Below are 15,051 nucleotides of genomic sequence, written 5' to 3'. Positions count from 1 at the left end.
CCGACTCTTTGTGACCCTGTGGACTGCAGCATGCCAGGCTTCCCTGTCCATCATTAAGTCCCAGAGCTTGCTTAAGCTCATGTCCATCGAGTCGGTAATGCCGTCCAATCATCTCATCCTCTGTCGTCCCCTTCTCCTGCCTTCAATCTTTCCCAGCATCAGGGTCTTTTCCAATGGGTTGTTTCTTTGCATCAGGTGGCCCAAGTTTTGGAGCTTCAGCGTCAGCATCAGTCCTTGCAATGAATATTCAGGGTTGATTTCCTTTAGAATTGACTGATCTCCTTGAAGTGCAAGGGACTCTCAAGTTTCTCCTCCAACACCACAATTCAAAAGCATCAATTCTTCAGAGCTCAGCTTTCTTTATAGTCCAACTCTCACTTCCATACATGACTACTGGAAAAACCATAGCTTTGACTAGACGGACCTTTGTTGGCAAAGTAAGGTCTCTGCTTTTTAATATGCTGTCTAGGTTTGCCACAGCTTTTCTTCTAAGGAGCAAGCATCTTTAATTTCTTGGCTGCAGTCACCATCTGCAATGATTTTGGAGCCCAAGAAAATAAAGTCTGTCACTGTTTCCATTGTTTCCCTATCTATTTGCCATGAAGTGATAGGACTGGATGCCATGATCTTTGTTTTTTGAATGTTGAGTTTTCAGCTAGCCTTTTCACTCCTCTTTCACTTTCATGGAGAGGCTCTTTAGTTCCTCTTTGCTTTCTGCCATAAGGGTGGTGTCATCTGCATATCTGAGATTATTAATATTTCTTTCAGCAGTCTTGATTCCAGCTTGTTCTTCGTCAAGCCTGGCATTTCATATGATGTACTCTGCATATAAGTTAAATAAGCAGGGTGACAATGTACAGCCTTTTCCATAGTAGCTAAATATTTTCATTAGTAGCTGTATCAATTTACATTCCCATCAGCAGTGTACAAGGGTTCTGTCTTCTCCACATTCTCAGCAACATTGATTTGTAACTTTTCAGTGATAGCCATTCTGACAGGTGTGAGGTAATGTTGTGGTTTTGATTTGCATTTTTGATGATTAATGATGACCATCATATCATGTGTACCTTTTGGCCATTCGTATGTCTTTAAAAAAGTATCTATTTAGGTTTTCTACCCATTTAAAAAAAATATTTATTTTTAATTGAAAATTAATTTACAAAATTTTGTTGGTTTCTGCCAAACATCAACATGAATCAACCAAAAGTATATATATATATCCCCTCCCTCTTGAACTTCCCTCCCATGTCCCTCCCCACCCCACCCTTCTAGGTTGTTAGCCCCTGTTTGGGTTCCCCAAGTCATCCACCAAATTCCCACTGCCTGCCCATTTTTAATCAGCTTGTTTGTCTGTTTGATACTGAGTTGCATGAACATTTTGTATACTTTGGATATTAAACCCTTACCCATCTTATTGTTTGCACACTTCTCTTTTAGTAAGATGTCTTTTTGTTTTGTCAACAGTTTCCTTTGCTGTGCAAGAGCTTTTCAATTAGGTCCCAGTTGCTTGTTTTTGCTTTTGTTTCCTTTGTGTTAGGAGACAGATCCAACAAAATATTACAATTTGTTTCAAAGAGTATTTTCCCTTTCTTTTAGGAGTTTAATGGTTGCTTTCCTTTAGGAGTTTAATGGTTTCTGGTCTTATATTTAGGTCTCTAATTCATTTTTAGTTTAGTTTTCTGTATGGTATGAGAAAATGATCTAATTTCATTCTTTTACATGTAGCAGTCCAGTTTTCCCAGCACTGCTTACTGAAGAGACTGTCTTTTCTCCATTGTGTGTTCTTGCTGCCTTTGTCATAGATTAATTGGCCATAGGTATGTGGGCTTATTCTGGGTGTTCTATCCTGTTCCACTTATCTGTTTTTGTGCCAGTACCATATTGTTTTGATTATCATAGCTTTGTAGTATAGTCTGAAGTCAGTGAGCATGATTTCTTCAGCTTTGTTCTTTAGCCTCAAGGTTGCTTTGGCTATTGGGGATCTTTTGTGGTTCCAAATAAATTATAGGATTTTTGTTCTAGTTCTGTAAAAAATGTCATGTGTGAAATTATCCTTCAATTGAAAAATATAAAATTTTTTTTAAATGTCATGGGTATTTTGATAGGGATTGCGTTGCATTGATAGATTGCCTTGGGTAATATGGACATTTTAACAATATTTCTCCAATCCATGAACATGGAATTTCTTTTCGTTTAGTTGTGTTTTCAGTTTCTTTCATCATTGTCTTATAGTTTCAGACTATAGGTCTTTCATCGCCTTGGTTAAGTTTATTTCCAGGTATTTTATTCTTTTTGATACAGTGGTAAATGGGATTCTTTTTCCTAAATTCTCTTTGTGATAGTTCATTATTAGAGTATAGAAAAGCAACACAATTCTGTACATTAATCTTGCATCCTAAAACTTTGGTGAGTTTCTTTCTTAGTTCTCATAGCTTTCTTGGTGGAGGAGGTTGGTTCCTTCTGATTGCCGTGAGGGAAGCCCTCTCTCCGTGGCTTGTGGTTGGCTGTCTTCTCTCTGGGTCACTTCAGATCACCGTTCCTCTGTGTGTCTGTCACTGTGCCCTAGATTTCCCTTTTTGTAAGGACACCAGTCATTGGATGAAGACCCAACCCTAATGACCTTATTTGAACTAATTGTGTCTTCAACAACCCTATTTTCAAATAAGGTAACATTCTCAGGTACTGGAGATTAGAACAGCAACATACGAATTTGGGAGCACACAATTCTACCCATAACAGTAATGATGATTGGAAATTGTGAAGTAGAACTAATAAAATAGTGGAAGTTGGACAGAATACATTCCCAGAAAGTTTTCCTTTTTTTCTTAGTTGGTAGTGGTATGCTAAAAAAATATCAGCACCTAAGTAACTATGCCAATATAGTTTTTTCATAGTTTTCGGTCTCCCCCATTCTTAACCCAGGAGTATACTATCTTTATTTCAGAGATGGAATGACCATAATACACTATTAACCTCACATCTGCTTGTCAGGTGAAAGAGATTGATGAAATGATTATGGGTTGTTTTCTTATGAATCTTGCTGACAAGGTGAAACTATTTTTCCAGGGAAATCGATTTTTAAAGTTCTGTATTTCAAGTTGCTAATACAGTTTTTTTGTGAAATGAACAGCTTTTTTTCTTTTTTAATGTTTCAGATAGATAGTGCACGTGATATAGAGTGAAATGTAAATCACCTTCTCATTCACATTTTTCAGTTCCTGTCCTCAGTTTCCTTCAAGAAACATAACAGAATTTTTTGTTAATTTTTTAAATAAGTAGTTCATTAATGGGGTATAAAATTCATAAGGTATAAGAGCATGTAGTGAGAAGTATGATCAGCTTCTTATTTATCCTTCTAGAAATACTTTACACTTATAGAGATACATGTCTGTATTTTTAATACTTATTTAAAAAAACTAATAGTAAATGGATTGGCCATAGGGGTATGAGGGAATATTGAGTGGGAAATGAAAACATTGAATCCTGTTTCTATTAGAATTCATTGGAATCTATGCAGGATGATAGTAGGCAGGTGAATCCTGAACCTGGATCTAAATAGAAAACTCAGGGCCAGAGATACAAGTGTGGCAGTCATAAGCATGAAGACAAGAATAGATCATGACAGAGAAATAATAAAGGTGGGGATTGGAGCCCTGACTCTTTGAGTGTTTGAAAGTTAAGCTAAGGAGATCAGTTTTTAACATGTTGAGTTTGAGAAGTTTGTTACGTGTATTAATGAAGTGTTGGATGGATACATGGATATGTGGATCTAGAGTGTGAGGGGTGGGCTGAAATGGAAGTCATGCGTGTGAAAACTTTGGAGGTTACTCAGGAAGTGATGTAGGGGACAATGAGTGACCAGACCAGGCACTTCACTTATGGAACTAGAAAGAAAATGAAGGGGGGAAAAGTGTATGTGTGTGAAAGGTTTGATATTGTGGGAGTCCCTGTCAGCCGGTGGAGAGCTAGTATTCCTGGGAACTTTGGAAGAGCTGTTTCAAAGCATCTTTCTGTTCCTGTTGAGAAGGTTTTTCTGGTATTTTGAAGAGTTTCTGTTCCTCAATTTTGGATTTTTATTTTTTAGGGGATTGCTGCTTTAGTTGGAGAGAAAAGTACCCAAGACGGATCCATCTAGTGAACACATTTTATTTGGTATTACAGGCAGTCAGTGTAGGTGTGGGGTGGGGGTGGGGCCTTCAGACAGGGTAACACTATAAGATGAGTTTGGAAGACAACTTGCTTGGTTCTATCTGGGTAACCTTAGACAAAACACTTTACCTGTATTCTCCTTTTCCTTAACACTACAATAATAGGACCAACTTTGTGGAATTTTTCTGAAAATGATTAGTCCATCTGAGGCACTTAGGCTAGCACATCGGTGCTCTGTAAGCATTGGTTGCTGTCATTACGATTATTACTGTGTTGTAATAACAGTATTTGCCTCATACCTTTTGGGATTGGGTGACTGTATCCCTTTCCCCAAGACAGTTCTGTCTTTGCCTGTTATCTCACTGTCAATACATACAAGCAAGAGATGTTTTGCTCTAGAAAATGTCTCAGTTTGGACAGCAAGATCTGCCATTACCCTGCCTTTGACATGTATGGAGTCATGGTGATGTAGTACTTGGCATGAAGAAAGGAAATGTCTGTATTCATTTTTTCTGACACTGTTCCATGAAGAGCAACACCAATATATTTACATATAATTAAATTTCCTTTATGTTTAGGTTATTCCTAAAAGTCTAGAACATGCATCAGTACTACTACAATGCGTGAGTTGTCCCATGTGTTTCATAGGAATATTTACCAGTATGGAAAGTAGTGAAGACGTGTCAGTTCCAAAATTGGTTTAACTCATTACACCTTCTAAATTTGATTTCATCTGACTTGAATGGTGGAATATTTTGAAAAACTCTTTCCTTATTAAGATAGCATGGTAACAACAGTAAATGAGTTGTAAAATAATTTCACCTAAATGACATCACTACCAAAGACCTTTCTGTTCTATTTCTCTTCTAGTATATTTAATATCCCTATTAAAGTAAACGTCCTCTATTTGATTTCTTTCTCCTACATGATATTCTATCATATTTGTATATCTTCAGTTCAGTTCAGTCGCCCAGTCAAGTCCGACTCTCTGCAACCCCATGAATCACAGCACGCCAGGCCTCCCTGTCCATCACCAACTCCCGGAGTTCACTCAAACTCACGTCCATCGAGTCGGTGATGCCATCCAGCCATCTCATCCTCTGTCGTCCCCTTCTCCTCCTGCCCCCAATCCCTCCCGGCATCAGAGTCTTTTTCCAGTGAGTCAACTCTTCACATGAGGTGGCCAAAGTACTGGAGTTTCAGCTTTAGCATCATTCCTTCCAAAGAACACCCGGGGCTGATCTCCTCTAGAATGGACTAGTTGGATCTCCCTTCAGTCCAAGGGACTCTCAAGAGACTTCTCCAGCACCACAGTTCAAAAGCATCAATTCTTCGGCACTCAGCTTTCTTCACAGTCCAACTGTCACATCCATGCATGACCACTGGAAAAACCATAGCCTTGACTAGACGGACCTTTGTTGGCAAAGTAATGTCTCTGCTTTTGAATATGCTATCTAGGTTGGTCATAACTTTTCTTCCAAGGAGTAAGCATCTTTTAATTTCACAGCTGCAGTCACCATCTGCAGTGATTTTGGAGCCCCCAAAAATAAAGTCTGACACTGTTTCCACTGTTTCCCCATCTATTTGCCATGAAGTGATGGGACCAGATGCCATGATCTTCATTTTCTGAATGTTGAGCTTTAAGCCAACTTTTTCACTCTCCTCTTTCACTTTCATCAAGAGGCTTTTTAGTTTCTCTTCACTTGCTGCCGTAAGGGTGGTGTCATCTGCATATCTCAGGTGATTGATATTTCTCCCAGCAGTCTTGATTCCAGCTTGTGCTTCTTCCAGCCCAGCGTTTCTCATGATGTACTCTGCATAGAAGTTAAATAAGCAGGGTGACAATATACAGCCTTTTGGAACCTTTTCCTATTTGGAACCAGTCTGTTGTTCCATGTCCAGTTCTAACTGTTGCCTCCTGACCTGAATATAGGTTTCTCAAGAAGCAGGTCAGGTGGTCTGGTATTCCCATCTCTTTCAGAATTTTCCACAGTTTATTGTGATCCACACAGTCAAAGGCTTTGGCATAGTCAATAAACCAGAAATAGATGTTTTTCTGGAACTCTCTTGCTTTTTCCATGATCCAGCGGATGTTGGCAATTTGATGTCTGGTTCCTCTGCCTTTTCTAAAACCAGCTTGAACATCTGGAAGTTCATGGTTCACGTATTGCTGTTGTTAAAAGTATATATATATATATCCATTTTAATAGCTGCATGATGTCTCATTAAGATGATCCTCTATAATTCCTTTTTTTCCTGACTTTTGGACCTAGAAGTTGCTTCTGATTTTTTGGTTATATGTAATTTGATTAGCATTCCTAGAGTCTTCCCCATTCTTTGAGGTATTTCAGAGCCTAAGTATTAGAACAGTGGGTTGTTAGGGCAAGTTAAGTTGTGGGATTTAAGTGAAAGTACTGTTGTTTCTTATACAACTAAACTAGATTATTTCACAAGCTTCTTTTTGTGAATGCAAAGCACAATTTGAGGAACCTGAAAAAGTGAAAGTTTTGGCCTTTTTAAGGTGAAAAAGTGAAGTTCTGGCCTTTTTAAGCCAAAGGCATATATATATACATTAAATCTGAAAGAAAAAAAAAGGTGTGGGGGGGTGGAATCACTTAGGAGAGAGTTGTGTGGGATGAGAAGAGGACCTGAGTCAGCCCTCTGGAGCACAGCAGACTGAAACAGAAACCATTCTGGGAATGAAGTCATTCATAATGACGGACCAGTTCTGGTGGAATGCTTGTCCCAACCCTTAGTTCTATGGGTTGAAGCATGCATGAGAGCTGAGGAGGATCTAGAAACATAGTTAACATTCAAAACACACCCCACTCAGATTAAATCCTACCAAGTCCAAACTGTTCTTGTTTCTCTTCCCACGATATCCCCACCAGCTCTTGAGATGTCTGATTCATAAGATGCAACTTGAAAGCTATATTAGACTGTTCTTTCAATATTCTTGGCCATGAAGGGAAGGAGGAAGGCAGAGGAAACAGTAACTAGAGTTGGGTAAAGGTTAGCTACTTTGTGAGGCTGCGGAAAAGGAGTCTGGAAAGAGGAAGGGGTCAAAACGGAATGTGGGTAGGATTGAGTTGACGAAATCAAAGAGAACGTCTTCTGAGATTGAGGGGAAAAGTCAGTGAGGTTGGGGGCAGATTTAATGGGATTGTGACTGTGGATGGAATATAATTAGATAGTCTCACTTTTCTCCAGGAAGTAAAGGTGAGGTCATACTCTGGGAGGGTTGGGGGTGGGTGGCTAGGTGGTAAGAGGACTGAGGAAGGAGATGAAATTAGAAAGTTTTGGTTGAAGAATGGGAGAAGGAGGAGGCTAACACACACAGAAAAGGGACCTCAGATAATCCTGAGAGAGCAGATGTGGTTTCGACCATGAATGTGTTATGCCTAGCCTGTTTAGCATCTGGTACTAGAGCTGACTAAAATTAAGTATTCAGTGAAAGCGTGCTCGTATGATTTGTTTCAGCTCTGTTGCTTTTATAAAAAGAAATATCCTTTTCCATTCATTTACTACTTGCTTGGTGAGAACTGGAAGCATCTAACCTCAGGAAGACCTGAAGAGGTGCTTATTGCTCAGTCACTAAGTTATGTCCAACTCTTTGCAACCCCGTGGACTGCAGCACACCAGGCTTCCCTGTCCTTCACCAACTCCTGGAGGTTGCTCAAACTCATGTCCATCGAGTCAGTGATGCCATCCAACCATCTCATGCTCTGTCTTCCCCCTGCTCTTGCCCTCAATCTTTCCCAGCATCAGAGTCTTTTCTAATGAGTTGGCTCTTTGCATCAGGTGGCCAAAATATTGGAGCTTTCAGCATAAGTCCTTCCAATGATTTTTGACTGCTTTAGATAGAAATAATCTATCTGATATTTGAAGTGAGTAGATGACCATTTCTCTATAGTTAACCTTTGTTCAGACAAAAGTTGATTAAAACTCTCCGATTCAAAGTTAATCTTCTTAAAACACTTCAGTACACTCCCTTGCTCGAAAGTTTTCCTGGACAATATCTAACTTAAAGTCCACACTCTGCCTACCTTTAAACTTTCACAGCTAGCTCTCCACTGCAACATTTACTCTATGCTTATGCCTGCATATATGTACATGTATATTGTGTGTTCATTTGCTCAGTTGTGTCTGACTCTTTCCGACCCCATGGACCGAAGCCTGCCAGGTTCCTCTGTCCCTGAAATTCTCCAGGCAAGAATACTGGAGTGTGTTACCATTTCCTCCTCCAGGGGATCTTCCTGACCCAGGGATCAAACCCAGGTCTCCTGCACTGCAGGCTGATCTTTACCAGAGTCACCAAGGAAACTCCACATATGTGGTTTTTTTTTAAATAATGTTTTATGCACACTTATTTTTTTAATTTAACAAATCCTCTCAGACCATCCTATGTCTATTTATCTATTATCTATCATTAATATATCTATCTGCTGCTGCTGCTAAGTCACTTCAGTTGTGTCCGACTCTGTGCGACCCCATAGATGGCAGCCCACTAGGGTCCTCTGTCCCTGGGATTCTCCAGGCAAGAACACTGGAGTGGGTTGCCATTTCCTTCTCCAATGCATGAAAGTGAAAAGTGAAAGTGAAGTCACTCAGTCGTGCCCAACTCTTAGTGACCCCATGGACTGGAGCCTACTAGGCTCCTCCATCCATGGGATTTTCCAGGCAAGAGTACTGGAGTGGGGTGCCATTGCCTTCTCCGATATATCTATCTAAAATAATCTTATTTTCAAAACTGTATAATATTACTTCAGAGTGCTACACTGTAACTTACTTACCCAGTCTCCAATTGGCCACTTAAGTTGGTCCCATCTTTTTGATACAATGAGTAAAATTATAAGTGGTAGTTGTCTATATATCAGTTTTCTTATGTGCAAATTAAACTTTAAACTTCCAGAAGGGAGAGGTATGAGTAAAGCCTATTTTGATAAGCTGTCATTACAATATCTTCTTTAATTAGTGTAACAGCTTATGCTTGCAACAGATAAGAGTGCTTTACTTATCTCCTTCCAGTTCCTCACCAATACTCTTATCCAGCATTTTTTATCTTTCCTCATCTCTGAGAAGAAAATTTTGTCATGGCTTAAAATTCTATTTCTGTGTAGTTAATTGAGCATATTTTCCTATGTTTAAAAACCATTTGTGGTTTTGAGAACTATGTTCATATGCTTTGCCCATGTTTCTTTTATATCACAATTCTGCTTATTTGGTGTGTGTATTGTGTGTGTTAGTCACTCAGTCATGTCCGACTCTTTGTGACCCCATGGATTGTAGCCCGCCAGGATCTTCTGGCCATGGGATTCTCCAGGCAAGAATACAGGAGTGGGTTGCTATTCCCTTCTCCAACCCAGGGATGGAACCCAAGTCTCCCACATTGCAGGCAGATTCTTTACTGTCTGAGCGGGAGCTCTTAAATATTACAAAAAATAGCCCTTTGTGATACGAAATGCACTTTTTTGTTCCTTTTACCAGGTTACTCTTTTTCTTTCATTCTGCATATGGTCTTATCCTTTTCTGACCATGTAATCCCAATCCTTTCTAAGCTCTCCTCCTAATTTTTTCCTTCTTGAGATTGTACCCTCCGAGGAAACTGAGGGTTCCGTCTTCACCTGTCTCCTCTCTGTAAGCAGATGTCACACTTCTCAAAGACAGATCATGTTTACATCTACATGATCAACACATAGTAGATTCTCAGTTAAACTTTGTTGATGGAGTAGGAAATGGCAACCCACTCCAGTATTCTTGCCTGGAAAATCCCAGGGACAGAGGAACTGGTGAGCTACAGACCATGGTATCACAAAGAGTTGGATACCACTGAGTGATTAAGCACATGCACTCAAACTTTGTTGATGATAATTGGAGCAGTTCTATGTTCATATCAATTCATTGCCACAAGTGTACCCATCATTGTGTATTTCTTGGTTTATTTATCCTTGGTTTCTTCAAGTTTATGGAGGTTTTGCCCAGAGCAGTTTTATGGAATTAGCACAAACTACCGATGGTGAACATGAGTTATCTTGCACTTGAAAAAGATGTGTTGGTCACGTTAGGTCAACTGTCACGTTGGCTCCTGGCACTGTGTTCTTTATATGTTGCTAAGTAGGACGTTTTTCCTCATGGCGTCCCAGAACTGTCAACAGTGAGAACATTTCTGGAAACCAGTACAGTGACCTTGCAATTCTGAGAGGAGACTGTGATGGTGAAGATCCAGTAGTCCCCCCTTACCCCTGGGCATACAGTCCAAGACCCCCTTGGACACCTGGATCTGCAGATAATACTGAACCCTATGTTTACTGTGTTTTTCCTATACATACATACCTGTGTTACTGTTTCATTTATAAATAGGCAAAGTAAGAGATTAATAACATAACTAATAATAAAGTAGAACAATTACAACAATATGCTATAATAAAATTTATGTGAATGTAATCCCTCTCAAAAATCTTATTGTACATATTTAATGCCTTTTCCATTTAATAAATACCTGCCCCTCTCAGTGGCTGTAACTTGGCAGTTTGAAGTGTTATAGCAAAACCAGCACATTTTTCTTCCTTTTTCACAATTTACGGATGAAAGATTTATTCTTCCTGTAGATGTTAGCAACCTCAGTTTTTTCTTATTAAGTAAGTTTTACATTTTCACTTAAAGGAAGCACTTTATGGCTTTTCTTGGGCATATTACAATTATCGCTACACCTGTTAGAGCCATCATGAAGTAACACAAAGGGTTACCGGGACATGAATGTTCATCTGATGACTGAGAGGGTCACTAAGTGACTAGCAGGTGGGGTACACAGGACAAAAGGATGCTTCATGTCCCAGGCAGGATGAACAGCATGGCGCAATATTTCATCACACTGCCCAGAACTGTGTAGTTTAAAACTTATGAACTGTTTATTCATAACAGTAATATTAAATGGAAAAATGTTTGGATCGTGGTTGACTGCAAGTAAGTGAAACCGTGGAAACTGACACCGTGCAGAGGCCTACTGTGCCAATGATTTGAAACCTTTTGGACAATCAGCCCTCCATCAGTCTCCACCAGCCTTTTGACCTCCCGATAAGGGGGAAGATGATTTATATGTTCACAGAAACAAAAGAACACAAAGCAAGATAATTACATGAAAGGAAATGTAATCTGTGCCTTGCCAACTTAAAGATACAGTCTGTTACATCCAAGACACTGGATAGTAGCCAACAGAACTTGATGAACACATGTTTTTGTAGGTTTGATTTTTTGGTGTGTGATTTTGTAGCATTTTAATTTTCACAATATTATGGGCAAAAGATTTGTAATATAGTTAAGTGAAGAAAATTCAAATAGCAGTTAAATTTGATAAGTCAAACAACCCCCAAGATATCCTTGGGCTATGTTATCTAATTCAGTATCATTTTGTGAGAGCTTCCCTGGTGGCTCAGTGGTAAAGAATCCACCTGACAATGCAGGAGACTCAGGTTCGATCTCTGGGTCTGGAATATCCCCTAGAATAGGAAAAGCCAACTCGCTCCAGTATTCCTGCCTGGAAAATTCCATGGACAGAGGAGCCTGGTGGGCTACAGTCCATGGGGTCACAAGGAATTAGACATGACTTAGCAACTAAACAACAAACATCATTTTATGAAAATATCAAGATTCAGAAAGGTTTGGATTTACCAAAGCAAGCAGAAATGAAATTCAGGTCTCCTAATTCTATTCTTTTGGCTGTGTGGGCTTCTCTAATTGTTGTGCACTGGTTTAGTTGTGGCATGCATATGAGATCTTAGTTCCCCAACCAGGGATCAAATCCTCTTCCCCTGAATTGTAAGGCAGATTCTCAACCACTGGACCACCAGGAAGTCCTGATATTAGATGACTGACTGTATATTGCTACATTTTAAATATTTAAAATGTTTATTGGGTAGATCATTTGTAATGGTTTCCCACCTAAACTTTTTGATTGGCAATCCTAATCATGCTAGGGAGGGTAATTTTACAGTAAATCTGCATGCCAAATCCCTGTAAGAGAGCTTGCATTTTAGTTTTTTCTGTCCAGATTTCAAAGTGACTATCGAACATCCACAAGCTGTCTTTTCAGAATTATTTACGAAATAATTTGATGTTATCAGCTATCAATATCTGACTTTAAATATGGTCTGTATTAACATTGGCAATATTAGGAAACATGAAATATTTCACTTTAACTCAGGTGAAAAAATTTAAGTTTACATTTGTCATGTTCCAGTCACTTTAGACAAAGTTTATAAATTTTAAATACTTTTATTTTTAATCAGTAAATTTTATTTCATGTCTTTATATGTGTTTGATGATAAGATTCAAAAACAAAACTTTTTTTCATTGAATTTAGTGCAACAGTCCTATTTTTCTGTTGAAATTTTACAGATTAACTTGACTCTTAAGAAATTTATCATCTATAGACTTTCTGTATGTAAATTAAACTGGCAGCTCTGAAACAAATTTGCTCATTTATTTCTGGACTTCAAAGGAATACCTCCCTGCCTGCAACCACCTCCAACAAAGGAGATATATATTTAAATAATGTGGCTAAAAAAAAATTTCCTGTAGAGATCAGTAGCTTACAACACAATATTGTAAAGTAATTAGCGTCCAATTAAAATAAATTTATATTAAAAAAGCTTCAATAAACAATTATGGACAAATAAATAAAAATAAACCTAGAGGGGGAAAAAAGAGATAAGTAGCTTAATAGCTAATTATAAAGACTGGTTAAATCAATTAAGGTACATAAATATGAATACCATGAAAATATTAAAAATCATGTTTTAGGAAAAAAATCAATTACGTAAGAAAATGTTCCACATTTTCAAACTGTGAGACCATAAAATGAGTATATTTCATAACAACAAAACAGAAGTTTATAAAGTAAAAGCTCCCTCTTTTAAATATCCCCATCCACTAAAATAGTAACTCAGCTACTAGATAAAATACTTTGCTAGATAAAGTAGTTATCTCAGCTGGAACTATTATAGTTAATTTTGATCATCTTTTTCTTTGTGCTTTTAGGTACTTTTATTTTCCTAAATGAACTATACATTTTTTTTTTAATTAGCAAAAATGATTCCAGTAAAGCAATGTATATAATAACAACTTTGGCATACTTAACATTCTCCATTACAAGTAGTAATTTCTGTATGTAGATGTCTAAGAAAAAGAGTGATTTAAACTATAACCACGAATACTTTTCCTTGGCGAAGGGAGATTATTTATAATTACAACCTTTAGTTTGGAAGTTGGAAAAAGAACATCTGATGCCCTCTTGTGGCCAATAATTTGATAAAGTGATTTTCATTGAAATCCAGTCTAAACTACGAGAATAATACCATAGCTCAGTCGGTAAGGGGCTTCCCTGATAGCTCAGTTGGTATACAATCCGCCTGCAATGCAGGAGATCGTGCCTGGTTCCGATTCCGGGGTTGGGAAGATCCACTGGAGAAGGGATAGGCTACCCACTCCGGTATTCTTGGGCTTCCCTTGTGGCTCAGCTGGTGAAGAATCCACCTGGGTTAGGAAGATACCCTGGAGAAGGGAAAAGGCTACCTACTCCAGTATTCTGGCCTAGAGAATTCCAGGGACTGTTTAGTCCATGGGGTTGAAAAGTCAGACACGACTGAGCGACTTTCACTTCACTTCACTTCAGTTGGTAAAGAATCTGCCTGCAGTGCAGGAGACCTGGGTTCAAGCCCTTAATCGGGAAGATGCCCTGGAGAAGGAAATGTCAACCCATTCCAGTATTCTTGTCTGGAGTATTCCATGGACTGAGCAGCCTGGCAGGCTACAGTCCATGGTGTCGCCGAAGTTGGACATGACTCCGCAGTTAACTAGCGCTACTGAAGAGCACAGTAACATTGAAACCAGAAGTCTCTGAGGTTTAAAGGTAAATTTTCTGTTGAGATTGCAGACATTTTGAATACCACATACCCTGAGAGCTATGTATCTTTATGATTTGTGCACTTTTCTGGTAGTCTGTTCTCAACAGAATTTATTACCAGGCAACAGGAATATCTGGAACAGCCAAGGACATCCAATGTTTATTAGCAAGTGTTGATTTTTCTGATCAAATAATTTAGGACTAGAAATTTAAAGATGTGTATAATGAGAAAGTGTAATCATCTTTTTCGGGGAAAAAAACCCAATTTTTTTTTAAATCCAAATTTTTCTCTTTTTGTTTTTGTAGTTGAAGTACACTTACGAGACTGATGGCACTACAGTGGTATAAATACGAAGGACCACTGAAGAATCTGAAGTACTGTACTGTTTGACTTTATTTTAGACCACTAATAAAGACTTTTAAAAATTCCATCGAATAGCTCAGACTGTAAAGCGTCTGCCTACAATGTGGAAGACGTGGGTTCAATCCCTGGGTCAGGAAGATCCTCTGGAGAAGGAAATTGCAACCCACTCCAGTACTCTTGCCTGGAAAATCCCATGGACGGAGGAGCGTAGTAGGCTACAGTCCATGGGGTCCCAAAGAGTCGGATACGACTGAGCGACGTCACTTTCACTTTAATAAAGACTTTAACGTGTTGAAGAAAAAAAGCACAAGGCAAAGCTTAGAGCATCTACAAGAACATTTCTGCTTTATGCAGTGGCACTAGGCATAGTCAGATGTCTTATCAACATTTGTACAGGCCAAATTCCAGGCTAAGAAAATCCTATGTATAGTGACTTTGATGACTGAAATGTTTCACTGTATTTATATTTTCAATTAGGTACTACTAACAAATTTTAGACTTTTTATATGAATCACTTGCTACTATAGCCTTTGGGAAAGTTATGGTTAATAAAAAATTAATTTTTTAAAGAAAAATGGAAATTGCTACATGGCTTTTTCTTTGCTAAATATTTAACTAAACACTGCAGTGAGATATC

The 15,051-nt window shown here is 38.5% G+C and overlaps 1 protein-coding gene across 2 annotated transcripts in view; it reads left to right on the top strand.

The window, feature by feature from the left end:
• CXADR (CXADR Ig-like cell adhesion molecule) overlaps positions 1-14,989 on the top strand; it is a 65,430-nt gene extending 50,441 nt beyond the window's left edge. For both annotated transcript variants that reach the window (XM_055567783.1, XM_055567784.1), the window contains one exon: positions 14,357-14,989. In XM_055567783.1, coding sequence (XP_055423758.1) covers positions 14,357-14,398 — 42 coding nt within the window. In that variant the 3' untranslated portion in view covers positions 14,399-14,989. The remainder of the gene's footprint in view (positions 1-14,356) is intronic.
• Positions 14,990-15,051: the final 62 nt, after the last annotated feature.

Source organism: Bubalus kerabau, chromosome 2 (genome assembly GCF_029407905.1).
Source record: "Bubalus kerabau isolate K-KA32 ecotype Philippines breed swamp buffalo chromosome 2, PCC_UOA_SB_1v2, whole genome shotgun sequence".
NCBI classification, from domain to species: domain Eukaryota; kingdom Metazoa; phylum Chordata; class Mammalia; order Artiodactyla; family Bovidae; genus Bubalus; species Bubalus kerabau.
The sequence above is the reverse complement of the archived record's forward strand: the minus strand, read 5'-3'. Positions and strand labels throughout refer to the sequence as shown.